This window comes from Rhinoraja longicauda, chromosome 8 (genome assembly GCF_053455715.1).
Source record: "Rhinoraja longicauda isolate Sanriku21f chromosome 8, sRhiLon1.1, whole genome shotgun sequence".
Classification (NCBI taxonomy): domain Eukaryota; kingdom Metazoa; phylum Chordata; class Chondrichthyes; order Rajiformes; family Arhynchobatidae; genus Rhinoraja; species Rhinoraja longicauda.
Window position 1 is genome coordinate 61,004,902 of NC_135960.1, and position 16,448 is coordinate 61,021,349.

Sequence of the window (16,448 nt, forward strand, 5' to 3'; positions counted from 1 at the left end):
AGTAATTAAGTAATTTTGCATGGAAAGGACTTGACCCAACCTCATTTGCACAAGGATGACAACATTAGACTAATTTTAACATCTGGTCTTTGTTCCAATTGTTGGAGCATTTTAGTGAAACAAGTTGAAAGGCCAAGTTTTTGTAAACTTGTTTTGCTAAATATTTAATGTTGAAAAAATAAAGATAAAGTTTTCACCATTATGGTCCAAGTTTATTATTGCACAGGTTGTCCAGCAAAGTTTTCTTTTAAACTATCTGTTTGCTTTAATTTTGCAGTTAGTCCGACAATATTATTGCGCCAAATGCCTGAAGGATTCATCACATGCACGTTATCCAATTTTTTCCTTAAATATCTTGGTTCCAGCCTCTGTGGTAGATGTCAATTTAACACCTGATAAAACTCAAATAATGTTTCGTAACAAGGTAAGACAACTTAAAAATGTTTCATTGGACTGTTTCAAATAGCTGAAATAATTATTGAAGTGGCACACTTGGCATGTTCAAGTACTCAACAATATTAATCCACAACCCATAACCTATAATAATAGAATACACAATAATGTAATTTGCACAGCATTACAATTCCAGGTGAGAACATTGTTGACAATAATAACATTTGTTGACATCATAAGGTTTCACCTGGCTGCTACAGACTGGATCTGATCCAAATTTGTCTTATAGATGCCAGAAGCACAGGAATCAGGCATGTAATTCTATTTAGAAGATAGACTCAAAAAGCTGGAGTAACTCAGCGGAACAGGCAGCATCTCTGGAGAGAAGGAATGGGTGACATTTCGGGTCGAGACCCTTATTCAGACTGGTTAGGTATAAGGGAAACGAGAGGTATAGACGATGATAAAGAACAGTGAATGAAAGTATGCAAAAAAGTAACAATGATAAAGGAAACAGGCTATTGTTAGCTTTTTGTAGGGTGAAAACGAGGAGCTAGTGCGACTTGGGTGGGTGAGGGATAGAGAGAGAGGGAATGCCGGGGCTACCTGAAGTTAGAGAAATCTAAAGTCATACCACTGGGGTGTAAGCTGCCCAAGGGAAATATGAGATGCTGTTCCTCCAATTTGCGTTTAGTCTCACTCTGACAATGGAGGTGACCTAGGACAGAAAGGTCTATGTAGGAAAAGGAAGGATATTTGTACATCACTGAATAACACCGTGTCAGTCAGGGGTCAGAGTCACTTTGCTAGTTGACTCATTCCACTTTATAACTGTGCTCTTCCCAAGCACATTACCCTATTGCCCACATCACTGCGACAACTCACTGACCTTGCCTAGTCGGTATGATACTGAGAAATGGGTAAGAGTGCATCTGCCGCCATCCACCTCCCCGAGCTACTGTGCCACTGCCAAACCCCATTTTATTGGCCTACTGGTCGGCCTGTTCTTCATGCATTGTGCATTTGAGAATAATCACAACTTTCAGGTGGCCACCAACATTCCTTACTATCCCTGTGCTCTGTTCATTATCCTGTGCTGACCTTTCTGCAACTTACAGATATGGGACATTAATTAGGATCTTGTAAGGAGATTGTACAGAAGATATGTACCTATGTGCTATAACATAATAAAGTAGGCTATGTGTTTTCTGGACATTAATAAGGTAGTGCCAGACACCCAGTTCAAGGACCACACATTTGCTGCAGCTCAGTTTGAACCACAAGTTTAGCCTCTCATTTTCATCACCATCACTCCTCCACCCCTTTAAAAACCTTGTGTCTCGCCTTCAACTATGCTTATTATACACCATTTATTGAGCACGAGTGTGGCTGCTGATGAGAAATTTGCATGTGTTCTAGAGAGAGAAGAAAAGACAGATAATGGAAGAGCAAAACTTAGCTTTGATTCACCAGTGAAGGATTTGAGGGACTTTTTGGAGTGTATCCAGGACCCACAAGTGATTATACCTGGAGGTCACTCTACGTCCATCTCAAATCTGAGGAAGAACAAGTCTGGCAAACAACTTGATGTTGTTGAGCAGCAGAGGTTTCTTTCCTTCTGAAATAACTGTAGATTCTTCCATTGCCTTGTAGGACAGAGGATGACGCAACCTCTGATTCAGCGATGTAGTCCTGCTTTAAACAGACAGGCTGGCCATTGGAAACCACATCCAAGCAGTGTGTGGTGTCCCATTGGCCCAGAATATGTGGTTGGGAACTGCCTGGTGGGTTTTGCAGACCGGTGAATTTACTTGCTGCAGAGAATACGTTTTTAACTGAAACCACACACATTTGGAAAGGATATCACCATCTTCAAACATTTAAGTTATGAGCAAGAGTAAGCCACCCGACCCCTCAAGCCCTCAACCTTGCAAGAAGATGGCTGATCTATTTGGTCCTCAACACCTCCTTCACATCCACCCATGGTAACCTTTCACACTATTGCTTATCAGGGATCTATTCACTCCTGTCTTAAAAAATATTCAATGACTTTGCTTTAACCACCTTTTGTGGTAGTTAGTTCCAAAGATTAGTAATTCTCAACATAAAATTCCACCTCATCTCTTTCTTAAATGGGTGTGGGTGTTCCCTTTTATATCCAATGAGCCCATAGTTCCAGGTTCTGCCACAAGAGGAAGCATCCATTCAGGGTACAATATGTTTCAATCAAGTCGATTGTTACTCTTCTAAACACCAAGAGATGCAAACCTGGCCACTCTCTCCTCCTAAGGCAGCCCAGGCTTCCCAGAAGTCCCAGAATGTTCAGTAACATTTCATTGAACTGTTTCCAAAGCATAAACGTTCTGCCTTAAATGTGAAGCCTAATAATGCACACATTCCGTTAGTTATGGTCACACCAATAGCCTATACAGCGGAAGCAAAACAGCCCTAGTTTTTTTTAAATGTATTCTGTAAGCTTTCCTACTTGCATAATAGGTTTTTGTGACTTATGATCCAGGACAACTAGATCCCTCTGAATTTTAGTTTTGTTTAGTTTAGAGATACAGCACTGAAACAGGCCCTTCGGCCCGCCTAGTCCACACCAACTAGCGATTCCCGCCCACTAACACCATCCTACACACACGAGGGACAATTCACATTCATACCAAGCCAATTAATCTACACACCTGCACGTCTTTGGAGTGTGGGAGGAAACCAAAGATCTCGGGAAAATCCATGCAGGTCACGGGGAGAACATACAAACTCCGTACAAACAGCACCCATAACCAGGATCAAACCCGAGTCTCTGGCGCTGTAAGGCAGTGGCTCTACCGCTACGCCACTGTGCCGCACGTTTGAAACTGTTGTTGCTTTTTTTCAAATTTGTGGGATTACTGAAAGCCTAATCCATATTCATGAGATCTATATTTATCCTAAATGCTGCTCTATACAAAGTTTTACTATGTTTGTTCACCTACCAGGAACACATCTTGTCTATGATTGAGAAGGTGTTGATTTCAGTTTATGGACAACTTCCTCAACCTGAGGACCCATCCCCTGAATGTTTACCACAAACTGGACTTGCTGGCAGTAACAGAACAAATAACTCTGGTACCTTAACAACAACAGAAACTTCTCTGTTTGCTGACGCTGTGAATACTTGCCCTGAAAACATCACTTTTTCAAACAATATTTCAAATGCCACAGTTGATAGAACGGAGAGTGTTGATGGAAATATAGTTGAGACCAAGTCCAGAGAGAAACCTCTGTCTTCTGAGAACATGCAATCAACTTTTGTGCCAGAATTTGACGTGGCATTTGCATTAGATGACGACTACATTCTTTCAAAGGGACTACCAAATGTTAAAAGTGAAATTGCTAGTTATGCATCCGTGGTACCTGTGCCATTAAATGAACAGATCTTGGCTGCAAAGGATCCCAATGAACTAACTGCTGATGACTGGAGTAAGGGTGTGATGAGAGACTCTACTGAACAGATATTTGCACCCGTGAAGCTTTTAGTACCCCAAGACAAAGATGACCAAGAGCAGATGACTTGTAATGAAACAAACCAGCACAATCCTGCCGATAATAACCCAAGCAGCAGTCAGAGTACAAATCCTTCTAATGTGGTGCAGCATAAAATTGGGCAGATCACATTGTACGACTTGATCAGCAATCGCACTGTCAAGAAGTCTCTGTCAGCTTCTGCCCTATTCACGCAAGAGACTCGACCAAAACTATTAGCAGAGAATCCAAGAGCTAATCTGCAAGATGTTAGCATGAAACTTGAAGAGATGTGGAAAAATCTGAATGAGGATGAGAAAAATAAGTAAGTTTCCGGATTAAACCTTTTGACCTCATAACCCAATCGTTTCCATTCTCTGTGACTCATTGGGCGCAGAGAGTAAATCCCATTACTATTTGAAATATAAAGCGGAAAATTCATTTGGCATGTTAGAGATGCCATGCAGGCTGTATTGTTTAATATATTACGCACATCTTCTCCAGACTTCTCCAATTAATTGTTTTAGTGTATGTCTTGCATTTTCCATTTACTTTTTCCCCGTCAAGCTTATTTCTTTATAATGAAGTGATTGTAGGTTTTCCAGGACATTTGAGCAAAATTTTATTCTAAATTAATGACCTGTTGTCCTTTTGGGAGTCAGGAGATTTTGTTGCGTATGCTTTTTATGAAACCAGATTTTATTGAATGTAATTCATGAAACAGGGTAATTTTAAAGCTTTTTTATTTATTTGTTCATGGACACAGATGTCCCTGATAAAGCTCACATTTGCTCTCTGTCCATGATTGTGCATTAGTAAGTGGTGGCAAACTATTTTCTCGACAGGATCGCCTTTTTAATTTTGTATCAATCTAAAATGAACTGCATTGCCAATATATTTGCTATTGGGGACATGAGGAAAAGACCCAAGTACATTTTTTCCCCCCACGTCTAGTGAGGTTTGGGATCCTGTACCTAAAAGAGCTGCAGAAATGTACATTTAATAAGTAGTTTAGATTTATTATTGCCTTGTTTTCATGCTATCCAATCAAATCAGCTAACACTACGAGCAGCACAGTGGTGCAGCGGTAGAGCTGCTGCCTCCCAGCAGCAGAGATTAGTTCAATCCTGACCTCGTGCTGTCTGTGTGGATTTTGTACGTTCTCCCTGTGACCGCGTGGGTTTTCTCCGAGTGCTCCGGTTTCCTCTCACATCTCAAAGACTAACAGGTTGGTAGGTTAATTGGCTTTTGTAAATTGCTCCCAGTATGTGGGACATAGAACTAATGTACAGGTGATCGAAGGTCAGCATCGAAGGCGGACCAAAGGGCCTGTTTCCATGCTGTATCTCTAAAACTGAAACCAAACTCAAGTACAATACGTGGAGCAATGGCAAAGATACAGTGCACAATATAGTTCTCAACATTGTAGTGCACCAGTTCTATAGATAAAGTCCAACGTCTGCAATGGGGTAGAGGTGAATTGGGCAGTGCCCTAGTTTATGGAATGATCGTTGAGAAGCCTAATATTTGAGCATTAATTTGAAATAGTGCAAGCCACAAAGCTGTGAACCAAGACGACTGTCAAGTGTTTTATTGTCATACGTCCCTAAACAGAGCAATGAAGTGCACAAGGGCGGCACGGTAGTGCAGCGGTAGAGTTGCTGCTTTATAGCGAATGCAGCGCCGGAGACTCAGGTTCGATCCTTGACTACGGGTGCTGCACTGTAAGGAGTTTGTACGTTCTCCCCGTGACCTGCGTGGGTTTACTCCGAGATCTTCGGTTTCCTCCCACACTCCAAAGACGTACAGGTATGTAGGTTAATTGGCTGGGTAAATGTAAAAATTGTCCCTAGTGGGTGTAGGATAGTGTTAATGTGCGGGGATCGCTGGGCGGCACGGACTTGGAGGGCCGAAAAGGCCTGTTTCCGGCTGTATATATATGATATATGATATGATGATATGATGAAATTCTTACCTGCAGCAGCACAGCTGGAATGTGGGATAAGGGTGGATAGCTCTATCAGATAAAATATAGTGAATGAAATGGAAGCTGTAAATCTATATACTAAAACTCTCGTTTGTTATCTTGTATGTGACTGAACTTCAGCCAAAACGGTACACGATAGCGTGACAATTTTAGGCCCACCTTACTCACCATTGTCACTTTAGTGATAATGCAAGTAGTTTGATTGAAATTGGTCTTATATTTTTTAAGTTATTGACATTTTAAAGTTTCAAAGGAGGGGAAGGGAGGAAGGGGGGAGTGGGGGAGAAGGGAGAGGGGAGTGGGGGGGTTGAGGAGAGAGGGGAGTGGGGGAGGACAGGGTGCTGCACCAATGCAGGAGAGGTTTGGGCCCAACGGGTCCACTTGGTCTAGTTGTATATAAAATGCCAAGATTTTGCAGTCTCTACCTCAGAACATTGTGGAGACTAGCTCAATGGAAACATCTGAAGTGGACGTAGATAAACATGAGAAAGATTAGGTGAATTGCAGATTATGGCGATCTTCAGAGGAGGAGCTGAAAATGCACAGATCAGCCATGGTGGCATTAAGTGTCACAGTTTCAAGTCGCCTTCTCGCCTACTCCTGATTCTATTTTCTTGAGTTATAACTTCAAAATCTAACCACCCTTGTCATTCAATGTACAAATGTGTGACTGAACTATAAGGACGAGAAGGGGTTCCAAATTTAATTCTCAGTCCTTGCATAATGTGTCGATCTGCACTGAGAGTGAAACCTGGATGTAGTTGCAAGGAACTGCAGATGCTGGTTTACATAAATCACCGGGGGCTGGCGTAACTCAGCAGGTCAGGCAGCACCCCTGGAGAATATAGGTAGGTGATATTTCAGATCGGGATGCTTCTTCGAAACCTGGATGTCCTGGTCTCCTGCACGGCTATATCTACACTAATTGGACCTGGCCATCAGAGGATTGAGATAAGGGTGAGCATTGAAATACAAAATAACACTTTCACCCAGAAGTATTTGGAATCTGGAAGGTACTGCCTGAGAAGGTGGTGGGGACGGGTCCTCTTACAACATGTAACAAGCCACTAGTCAAGCACCTGGATCACCAAGGCACATCAGAACTCCAACAATTTCTTCCTTTATATTCCACAGCAACCTGGGATACATCCCATCAGGCCCTAAAGGTGCACCTGCCTTTAAATCCACAACAAAAACTTCCAATAACAGCCCCCTTTTAAGGCTGACATGTTCTCGAATTTCATTGTCCCTCTTTCTGAATTCTCCCACTACAATGTCCTTCTCCCGAGAGAATATCGATGAGATTTGTTCATTTAAAACATCACCTATGTAATTTGGTTCCGTACACACATTGTTGTTTTGATCCTACTCTTTCCCTGGTTAGTCACTTGCCCTGACTATACTTATAAAAATGCTTTGGGATTTTCTTTAATCTGACAATCTCTCCAGCCTTTAGAAAGGGGATGAGGAGGAATTTTGCACGGTGTGCAAGTGAGCCAGTGACTCTGCACTGCACAGCACTCCCAGCTCTGCACGGCTCGGCTCGGCTCGGCCCAGCCCCCAGTAGTCGCGGCTCATTTGTATGTCCATAACCTATACGGTGACTAACCTATAATGCATTTCTTAATCAGTATTGTAATGCTGCTTCTTCTGCATCTATCCACACTCCCATGCCACTTCCCTCATGCCTTTAAGGTTCTCTATCCCAAATGCTCAGGTGCCTGAACGGCCTACGTTCAACCTGCTCTGTGATGGAAGCAACATCACAGTCCTCGCGTGTTGTGTTGCCATATTCCTGACATAGCCTTGGCGGGACACCAGGGGAAAAGGCTAATGATAATTTCTGGGCAAGTTCGTTCTCACGTAGATGGAGGACAGTGGGAACTGGTGGAGAAGGTGAGGCGGTCAAGTATGTCCAAGACTACAGAAAGTTCAAGGACAATATGAAGGAAACTTTTTTAAAAAGGACACAAAGTTCTGGAGTAACTCAGCGAGTTACCCACCCCCTTTGCCCTACAATCAGTCTGAAGAAGGGTCCCGACCCTAAAGTCACCTATCCATGTTCTCCAGGGATGCTGTCTAACTCGCGGAGTTACTTCAGCACTTTGTTTCTTTCTTTGTAAACCAGCATTTCCTTGTTTCTACATGAGGGAAACTACCTTGGTCACAGTGACAAAAGACGTGACCAGTGGCAGAGCAGAAAGTGTAATGGAGGGAATCAAACCAGGTGTCCAGGGAAACTGTGCCTAGATTTAGAAAGTGGCAGATCGCTGAGCCCCATATTCTGGACTAAAAGGAAACATTTTCACTGCAAACAACTCTGCTACTAGTGTTTCCAATGCGAGAGAGTGCCCAGTTAAGGCATGAGGCACAGTGCCTGTGAATTCACCCACACACCCCCACAGTCGTGAATTCATAAAGTGATAGGAGCAGAATTAGGTCATTCGGCCCATCAAGTCTACTTTACTGGACTTTATCTTGCATTGAAGTCAAGTCTACTTTACTGGACTTTATCTTGGATTGGGCCATCCTGTATCTGCACACTGTGGATGGCCCAATTCTAATCATGTATTGTCTTTTCACTGACTGGTTAGCACACAACAAAAACTTTTCACTGTACCTCAGTACACGTGACAATAAGCTAAACTAAACAAAAACAAAACAACCGTTCAATCGTGGCTGATCTATCTTTCCCTCTTAACCCCATTCTTGTGTCTTCTCCCCATGGCACCCGTACTAATCAAGAATCTGTCGATCTCCGCCTTAAAAATATCTATTGACTTGGTCTCCACAGCCATCTATGGCAATAAATTCCACAGATTCATCATACTTTGACTAAAGATATTCTTTCTTATATCCTTTCTATTATTCTGAGGCTATGGCCTCTGGTCATAGACTCTCCCACTAGTGGAAACATCCTTTCCACATCCACTCTGTACAGACCTGGAACTTGGGTCTATATCTCAGTGAGGAGACAGGAATCTGAGTCCGTTAATAACAACCAGTCAAACCATACGTCTACTTGAAGAGGAGAGGCTGCATTTCTCATGTTCATCCAGTTTATCATCTGTAGCGCTTGAGTCCCAACACGTCACCTGGTTTTAAACCCCGGATGCAAGGGCAACTCAAATACTGCAAGGGAGAGATTTAGAAATATACAATTACTGTTCCACATGTCCCATTCACAAGATATAGGAGTAGAATTAGGCCATTCGGCCCATCGAGTGTACTCCTCTATTCAATCATGGCTGATCTCTGCCTCCAAATCCCATTTTCCTGCCTTCTCCCCATAACTCTTCACACCCGGTTCTAATCAAGAATTTGTCTATCTCTGCCTTAAAAATATCCACTGACTTGGCCTGCACAGCCCTCTGTGGCAATGAGTTCCACAGATTAACTCCCCTCTGACTAAATAAGTTCCTCCTCACCTCCTTTCTAAAAGAGTGCCCTTTAATTGTGAGGCGATGACTCTCCCACCAGTGGAAACATCCTTTTCACATCCACTCTGTGCCTTTAATGATTCTGTAGGTTTCAATGAGGTCCCCCCTCAACCTTCTAAACTCAAAATGAGGGGCTGTCCGGGATGTCTGCAGCTAACCTTTAGGATAAATTGGGCTACGTTTCAATTCTGCATGGTACAGTACAAAATAATTTCCAATTTTGCTAATTGATGTTATTTGCAAGGACCACAGGGAATTACTATGCAAAGGAAAGTGATCCATGCACAGGAAAAAACTCTTCGCTCTTTGTCTGAGTCATGCTCTCCAAAGTGTTGTGACAAATTTGGATCCGCAGCTGGTGAACTTTGCCAGCATTCCAACCATTTACACGTTTCTGACCATTACTGCTTTTTCTAGCTCAAATAAAGCTTATTTCCATGAATTGTGAAGTACACAAAGTTTGCAATACCGCTGCTTACCACAAGATGGCTTTCGGCCATTTGTTTTGCGGACGCACTTTTGTAACTATGTAGAATTACATTTTATTTAAAGCACCTAAATGCGACTAATTTTGCAAACGTGCATACGTTACAGATGTTTTTGGTTATTGTATTAGTTTATGACATGTTATCTTCTCACCGTGTATTTTCCAAAATTTATAATCCCTGTCACATTAGATCATGCAAATAAATTTCTGGTACCCTTCGGTTAGATATCCATTATGCTGCTATTCCTGATGTCATGCGCTGATTGTTCTTCATCCTCAGTGGGCTTCTGACCCGTGAAGTTATTTTACCATGACACAGTACTTGGTGCTTTTCACAAACAGAAATTGGGGGAAGGGAAGTGTGAGAAGTAATCTCGTTTACAATTTACTGAACAACTGACAATCAAAAATTATTTCCTGGAATTTGGTTAAAAGCTATCTGCTCTAATATAAAATAAACATTGCTAAATCCTTTAAAGGAGACTCTTTATCGGTTACATCTATCACAGTTTTTAGTTGGGTGTACCATCAAGATGATTCTATTGTTATAAGAGGAGCAGACTCTTGTGGTGTACAAAAAGTGGCAACCACTTATTGGGCTGAATATCCCAATTGTCTGCTGTAAATACTGCGTAAACGTTTGGCGTGGAGGGCAGGATTTATGTGATACAATCAGCGACAAGGTTCTGCTTTTAAATCAAAGTAAATACTGTATTCAGCACTCAATTTGTTTAGCGCCTCTGTTGCATATTTAATCCATGCCATTTTTATCCTCTTTATTTCTCTTTCTCTGTCACTTGTATTCACCTTCCCCATGCATTTGTTTTCTATTCTTGCTCATTTCTTTTGCCTTTTTATCTTTTCCCATGTCTTGCTCTTCTGTTTCTGCCTGCTTTATCCTGTCCTCACCCGCAAAAGTGAAGACATCACTGGGACTCAGTCCGAACAGGTCAAAGACACCTGTACCAGGAGATGGATGAGGGGGCTGCTACAACTCATTAGGGAGGGAGCTAGGAAACAGAAGTCCTTGGACTTCCAAGTACCAGAATAGTGAACCCTTCCATCACTTTAATTCTTGCTAAAGCATAAAAGCACAAGTTAGCATAACAAAATATAAATGAGGCTATTCCTTACTGATAAAAGGAAGGAGCATCAGAATGATGACATGAGGCTAAATGTTAGTCTGACTGAACTACCTGGAGTCAGAACATGAGGAGCATCTATATACTAAAACTCTCGTTTGTTATCTTGTTTGTGACTGAACTTCAGCCAAACCGGTACACGATAGCGCCACAATTTTAGGCCCACCTTACTCACCATTGCCACTTTAGTGATAATGCAAGTAGTTTCATTGAAATTGGTCTTATTTTTAAACTTATTCACATTTTAAAGTTTAAAAGGAGGGGAGGGGGAGGGGGGAGAAGGGAGAGGGTAGGGGAGTGTTGAGGAGAGAGGGGAGGGGGTGGACAGGGTGCTGCACCAATGCAGGTTTGGGTCCACTTGGTCTAGTAAGAAATAAGTTCATAAGTGATGGGAGTAGAATTAGGCCATTTGGCCGATCAAGTCTACTCCGCCATTCAAGCATGACTGATCAATCTTTCCCATTCTCCTGCCTTCTTCACATAACCCTTGACACCTGTACAAATCAAGAATCTATCTATCTCTGCCTTAAAAATATCCATTAACCTGTGGCAATGTATTCCACACATTCACCACCTTCTGACTAAAGAACATCCTTTAATTCTGTGTCCTAGACTCTCCCAATAGTGGAAACATCCTCTCCACATCTACTCTAGGCCTTTCATTGTTTGGTAGGTTTCAATGAGGTCCCCCCTCATCCTTCTAAACTCCAGTGAGTAGAGAGGCCCAGTGCCGTCAAACACTCATCATTCAAATAGAAGAGGAGTATGCCATTCAGTCTCTCATCCCTGCTCTGCAATCCGGTAGAATCCTGGCTCTTCTTATTAATCATATTGTAATTGCAATCACGGTGTTTAATCCACTGCGAATGTATCGATTGATTTTATGATTACATAGATGATCTGAAAATCGATTCACAATAAAATGGGAGGTTTTTCGAGCACTAAAAACCTTAAATATTTGTTCATAGAATCTGTATAAAATCATTTATAGAATCAGTAGAAAATGTTATCCAGTATTTTCAAGAAGCATTTGCTGTACAATTTGCTCAGGAAGAGGGACGTGTATTTAGCCCATTTTGCAGTCACATTGGAAGAAGTATTTCAGATACAATTATATTTTGTGGTCCCGGCAGAAAAATGCAACTTTGCCAATATTATTTTACTTTCCAGTAATAAAGTCTGATTTGAAGATTGCTGGAACATTTGGTTTGATACTCAATCCATTGTTTACTTACAATGCAATGGGTGCCTCATTTATTCCAGTGTTACACTGTCTACCATGCTTCTATCTGTTCTCTCGAGTCCGTTGTACAGGGACTGGAGAAATTCCAAAATATTCTTTCATCAAACTTGTGCTTCAAATACCTATTATATAGCAACAATTTGTTACACATTGTTTCAGTCTTGCATTTACTTTTCCCCTTCAAACATGTTTCTTTTTTATGAAGTGATTATAAACTTCACAGTACTATTGAACAAATTTTGAACTTAAATTGATGATATGTTATTCTTTTGAGATACAGCATCTTTAACAGGAGATGTTATTCCTTTTGCTTTTCATAATACCAAATTTTGTTGCAAGGTAATTTATGAAGCCAAGTAATTCTTTTCAAAGCATTGATATCTTTCACAAAGTTGTCCCGGGCAAGGCTTGCATTTATTGTCCTTCACTAATTTTAGGTGGTGATGTTCTGCTTTCTAGTCGATGACAGAGAAAATATTGTGATTGAAATGGAAGCATAAAATCACATCAGATTTAATAATGCTAAAATGTAGCATTAGGCATTAAATCTCCAAAACATAGCCCTCCTTGTGGCTCCCTGGGTAACTGTGTTGCTGAACCAGAATGAATGTAAGGGGAAAATATACAGTTAATGGCATTCATGTACAGTGGGATCTTAGGGTCCAAGCCCATAACTCCCTGAAAGTGGAAACATAAGTAGATAGAGAAGTAAAGAAGGCACTTTCATGTGCTTGCCTTCATAAGTTGAGGCATTGAGTATAAGAATCAGGAAGTCATGATGCAGCTTGATAGGACTTTGGTAAAGCCACATTTCAAGTATTGCTTGTAGTTCTGACTGCCCCAATACGGGAAGGATGTGGAGGCTTTGGAGGTTTACCAGAGTAATACAAAGTGCTGGAGTAACTCAGTGAGTCAGGCAGCATCTACAGAGAACATGGATAGGTGAAGTTTCAGGTTGGTCCCTTCTTTGGATTTGTTTCTCCATTTTACCAGAATCATGCTTGGGTTAGAGGGTATTTGTTACAAGAAGTAGTTGGAAAGACTTGGATAGTTTTCTTTGGAATGCCAGAGGTTGAGGGGAGACTTGATAGAAGTATATCAAATTATAAGAGGCACAGGTAGGGCAACATTCAGAACCTTTTTCTCAGGATAGAAATATCAAATACTAGAGGGTGTAGCTTTAAGGAGAGAGAGAGAGAGAGACAAAGTTTAAAGGAGATGTGATGGGCAAGTTTTTGTGTACAGAGGGTGCTGGGTGCCTGCAACACCCTATCGGGAGTAGTGTGGAGACAGATACGATAGTGAATTTAAGATACTTTTGAATAGGCACATGGATAAGCAGGGAATGGGGGGACAAGGATTATGTTCTGGCAGATAAGGTCTTTGACACAAATATTGTGGGCTGAAGAACCTGTTGCTTTGCTGTACTGTTTTATGTTCTATGACAAAGAAGGTTTCAGATTTAATTCCCAATACTCACGAAGCTTAATACGTGGAGTCTGTTTTCTGAGGAAACAAGCAAACATTATCTTTCTTAATATCTCATCAATGGATTTTTCATTACTAAGGAATCAAAAGGATATAATGTCAGTACAGGAATGCATTATGGACTGAGTAGATTAGCCTTGATCTTAATGAGTGGTGGAGCCTACATGAAGGGCTGAATGGCTTACATTTGCTTCAGATGCTTCTGTGCTTGTGGGTTTTTGAATTGGTCCTTCTGGTCCTTCAAGTCCTTCTTGTGCAAGAATTTCTCTTTACCATACTCAATGTTGGCAAAGCAATTTAACCCACAAGTATTTCACCTGCCTCTCACTCATCGTTTTTGTCAAGAATTGGGTGCAGATGTTAAGGGAATGAGTAAAATAGTAGGGAATTCAGTCAATCAATGTTGAAGTGAATGGCATAATATTTTCTCAATTTAAAAAACTATTGCCTCAATTAAAATTTATCTTGTTGGGGATCGCAGATGCAATTTAGTGCTTTCTAACTTCCTTGGCGTAAAGTGTATATCTGAAGAAACCTTGTGTCAATATCGTACACAGTTGGCTATTTTGCAGAACGTTCAAGTCAGCCAAAGATAAGTCTAGCATTTTGGCACGTTGTTATGTAAACTGGATATATTCTTCACGCACTCTTGTTTTATGGTGAGTTGGCACACATTGCAGAAAAGGTTAGCTGTTGTCCAGTTTAGAGTGTGAGGTCATTTGGCCGCATCAATAAATTTTCTTTGGAGACTGTGACTAGCTGCCATATACCTGTTAAAACTGAATCGACGATACGATACAATGTGATACTTTAGAACTTTATTTATCCCAGGAGGGAAATTGATCTACCAACAGTCATACAATCTCAGTATGGATTGGGAATCAAACTTGAAACATTCTTATTTATCTAGCTTTCTGCTATATTAATTGCCTTTTGAGTTAACAGTGGCATTGCCTAAAATATTTTCTTCAATTCTCCCTTCTTTATTTAAAGGTCATACTTCTCCATTAAAGATTCACCCTGTGTCTTATTTTGTCTCTGTTGAGGAAGAAGGTAGATAACCTGTGCTCAAGTGAAATGATTGTGGTTCCTTGATTAAGGCACATAGTGTGATCTTAATGATTGAATTGAACTGTGACAAATGTTACCTGATCATGGTGTTTGTAGATGGAGTCTGCAGTACCTTGAGTTGCACCTCTGGTGGAGGACAATGAATGGGGGTTGGAGGATAATTAGTAAAAGGCCTAGAGGTGACCACACCAAAGACCTGCATAATCCAAAAAGAAACAGAGTTTTTAATTGGTAACAGTATATAACTCAGTGTTCAGGTCAAAGCTGTAACTCTGTTAAAGGATTATGTTTCTGTTGAAGAGATTTCCCCTCCAGCTGTACAGGTAGCAGATGGTTTCTATCTCGATAGTTATTGTTGAGGCAGTCTATCCTCTACTTCTTGAATATGATTTATTGCTTGTCCCAAGAACCCACTTGGATTCAATAGGTTGAGCAGAATAAAGGTACCATATGTGAATGGGGTAAATCATAATTAGTTACAACTGTTGAATAAAAAGTCCATATTTTTAAATCTTTAACTATATTTGCAACTAATTGACTCTGAATGTTCAAATAAAAAGTGATTATCTCTCGATGCTTAACAGGAAACAGTAAAATGTACTTCACAATAAAAGATATTTCCTTAATAGGAGAGAATTTCTTACAATTAAATTTGCCATGTAATGGTGTTGTAATGTTTTTTTAAGTTACGATATAAATGCTGCATTTTATGTCAGGTTAATGAATTCCAGCTGTCGGCATCATTAGCCAGTTCTTGTGGATTTTTTGACAAGTGCTCCAGGTTCAGAGTATTGGAGAATGTTGATAGCCAGTGAAAGAAGGAAAGCAGAGTATTTAAATCTAAGTCTATCATTGCAGCAAAATATAATTTTTAACATACAGGGAAAATACAGTGATTAATGGGGTAGATAGTTGTTCAAATCACATGAATATTTTGTGCTTTCAATAGAAAATTGAAAAATATCTCTTTCCCCTTCCATCTGCAAATCACTCAAGATATGAATATCACACTGGACGTCTCATGGCTGCAATAAAGTTGAGAATCTTTTTACTCTGTTATCTTACCTTTGTGAAAATGGTATTAAGATGTTTCTGTTAAATGTGCGACAGTTATATTTTGCATTGAACCTTGGCTCACCGGGAGAGGCATCCTTTTGATTATACTTCTTTAAGGCACATTGGGACTTTTAAAAGTTATTTTTAAGGAATTGCATAAATGCAAGTTCCTTTCCTATGTGCTAGGGATGAGAACGCATTTTGAAATTGTGCTTAAATTCTACACATTTAAAATGGAGAGTCCTATTTTAGGCAATTTGAGATTTCTCTAATAATGCAAATTAGACTCACTCAGAGTCAAATCTGTTTAAAAACAGATTTGAGTTAGCATGTTGAAAAGTCAGCACTTTTTTAATTTCTGCAAATAATGCAGATATGTGGTGATGTAAAGTATGTTATAGTTTCAGATCTATTTTTATGAATATACTGAGCAATGGGAAAGGTTTCGAGGGATAGGGACCAAAAGACAGGCAAATGGGATGAGCTTAGAAGGGGCATCTTGGTCGTCATGGATGAGCTGGGCAGAATGGCCTGTTTCTGTGCTGTATGACTCCATAATTATTCTCCTCACTGACCGTTTTCAGTTGCATTGTCACAATATTCTTTTTTGCAAATAAGCAGTAATTCTGTAGAC

At 40.6% G+C, this 16,448-nt stretch overlaps 1 protein-coding gene and 1 long non-coding RNA gene across 5 annotated transcripts in view; one reads left to right on the plus strand and one right to left on the minus strand.

Annotated features, from left to right (window-relative positions):
- pms1 (PMS1 homolog 1, mismatch repair system component) overlaps positions 1–16,448 on the plus strand; it is an 86,137-nt gene that overhangs the window by 58,253 nt on the left and 11,436 nt on the right. For all 4 annotated transcript variants that reach the window (XM_078404106.1, XM_078404105.1, XM_078404107.1 and 1 more), the window contains exons 8-9: positions 278–424; positions 3,375–4,225. In XM_078404106.1, the coding sequence (XP_078260232.1) occupies positions 278–424; positions 3,375–4,225 (998 nt within the window). The remainder of the gene's footprint in view (positions 1–277; positions 425–3,374; positions 4,226–16,448) is intronic.
- LOC144596036 (uncharacterized) overlaps positions 1–16,448 on the minus strand; it is a 128,257-nt gene that overhangs the window by 14,037 nt on the left and 97,772 nt on the right. The window lies entirely within an intron of this gene.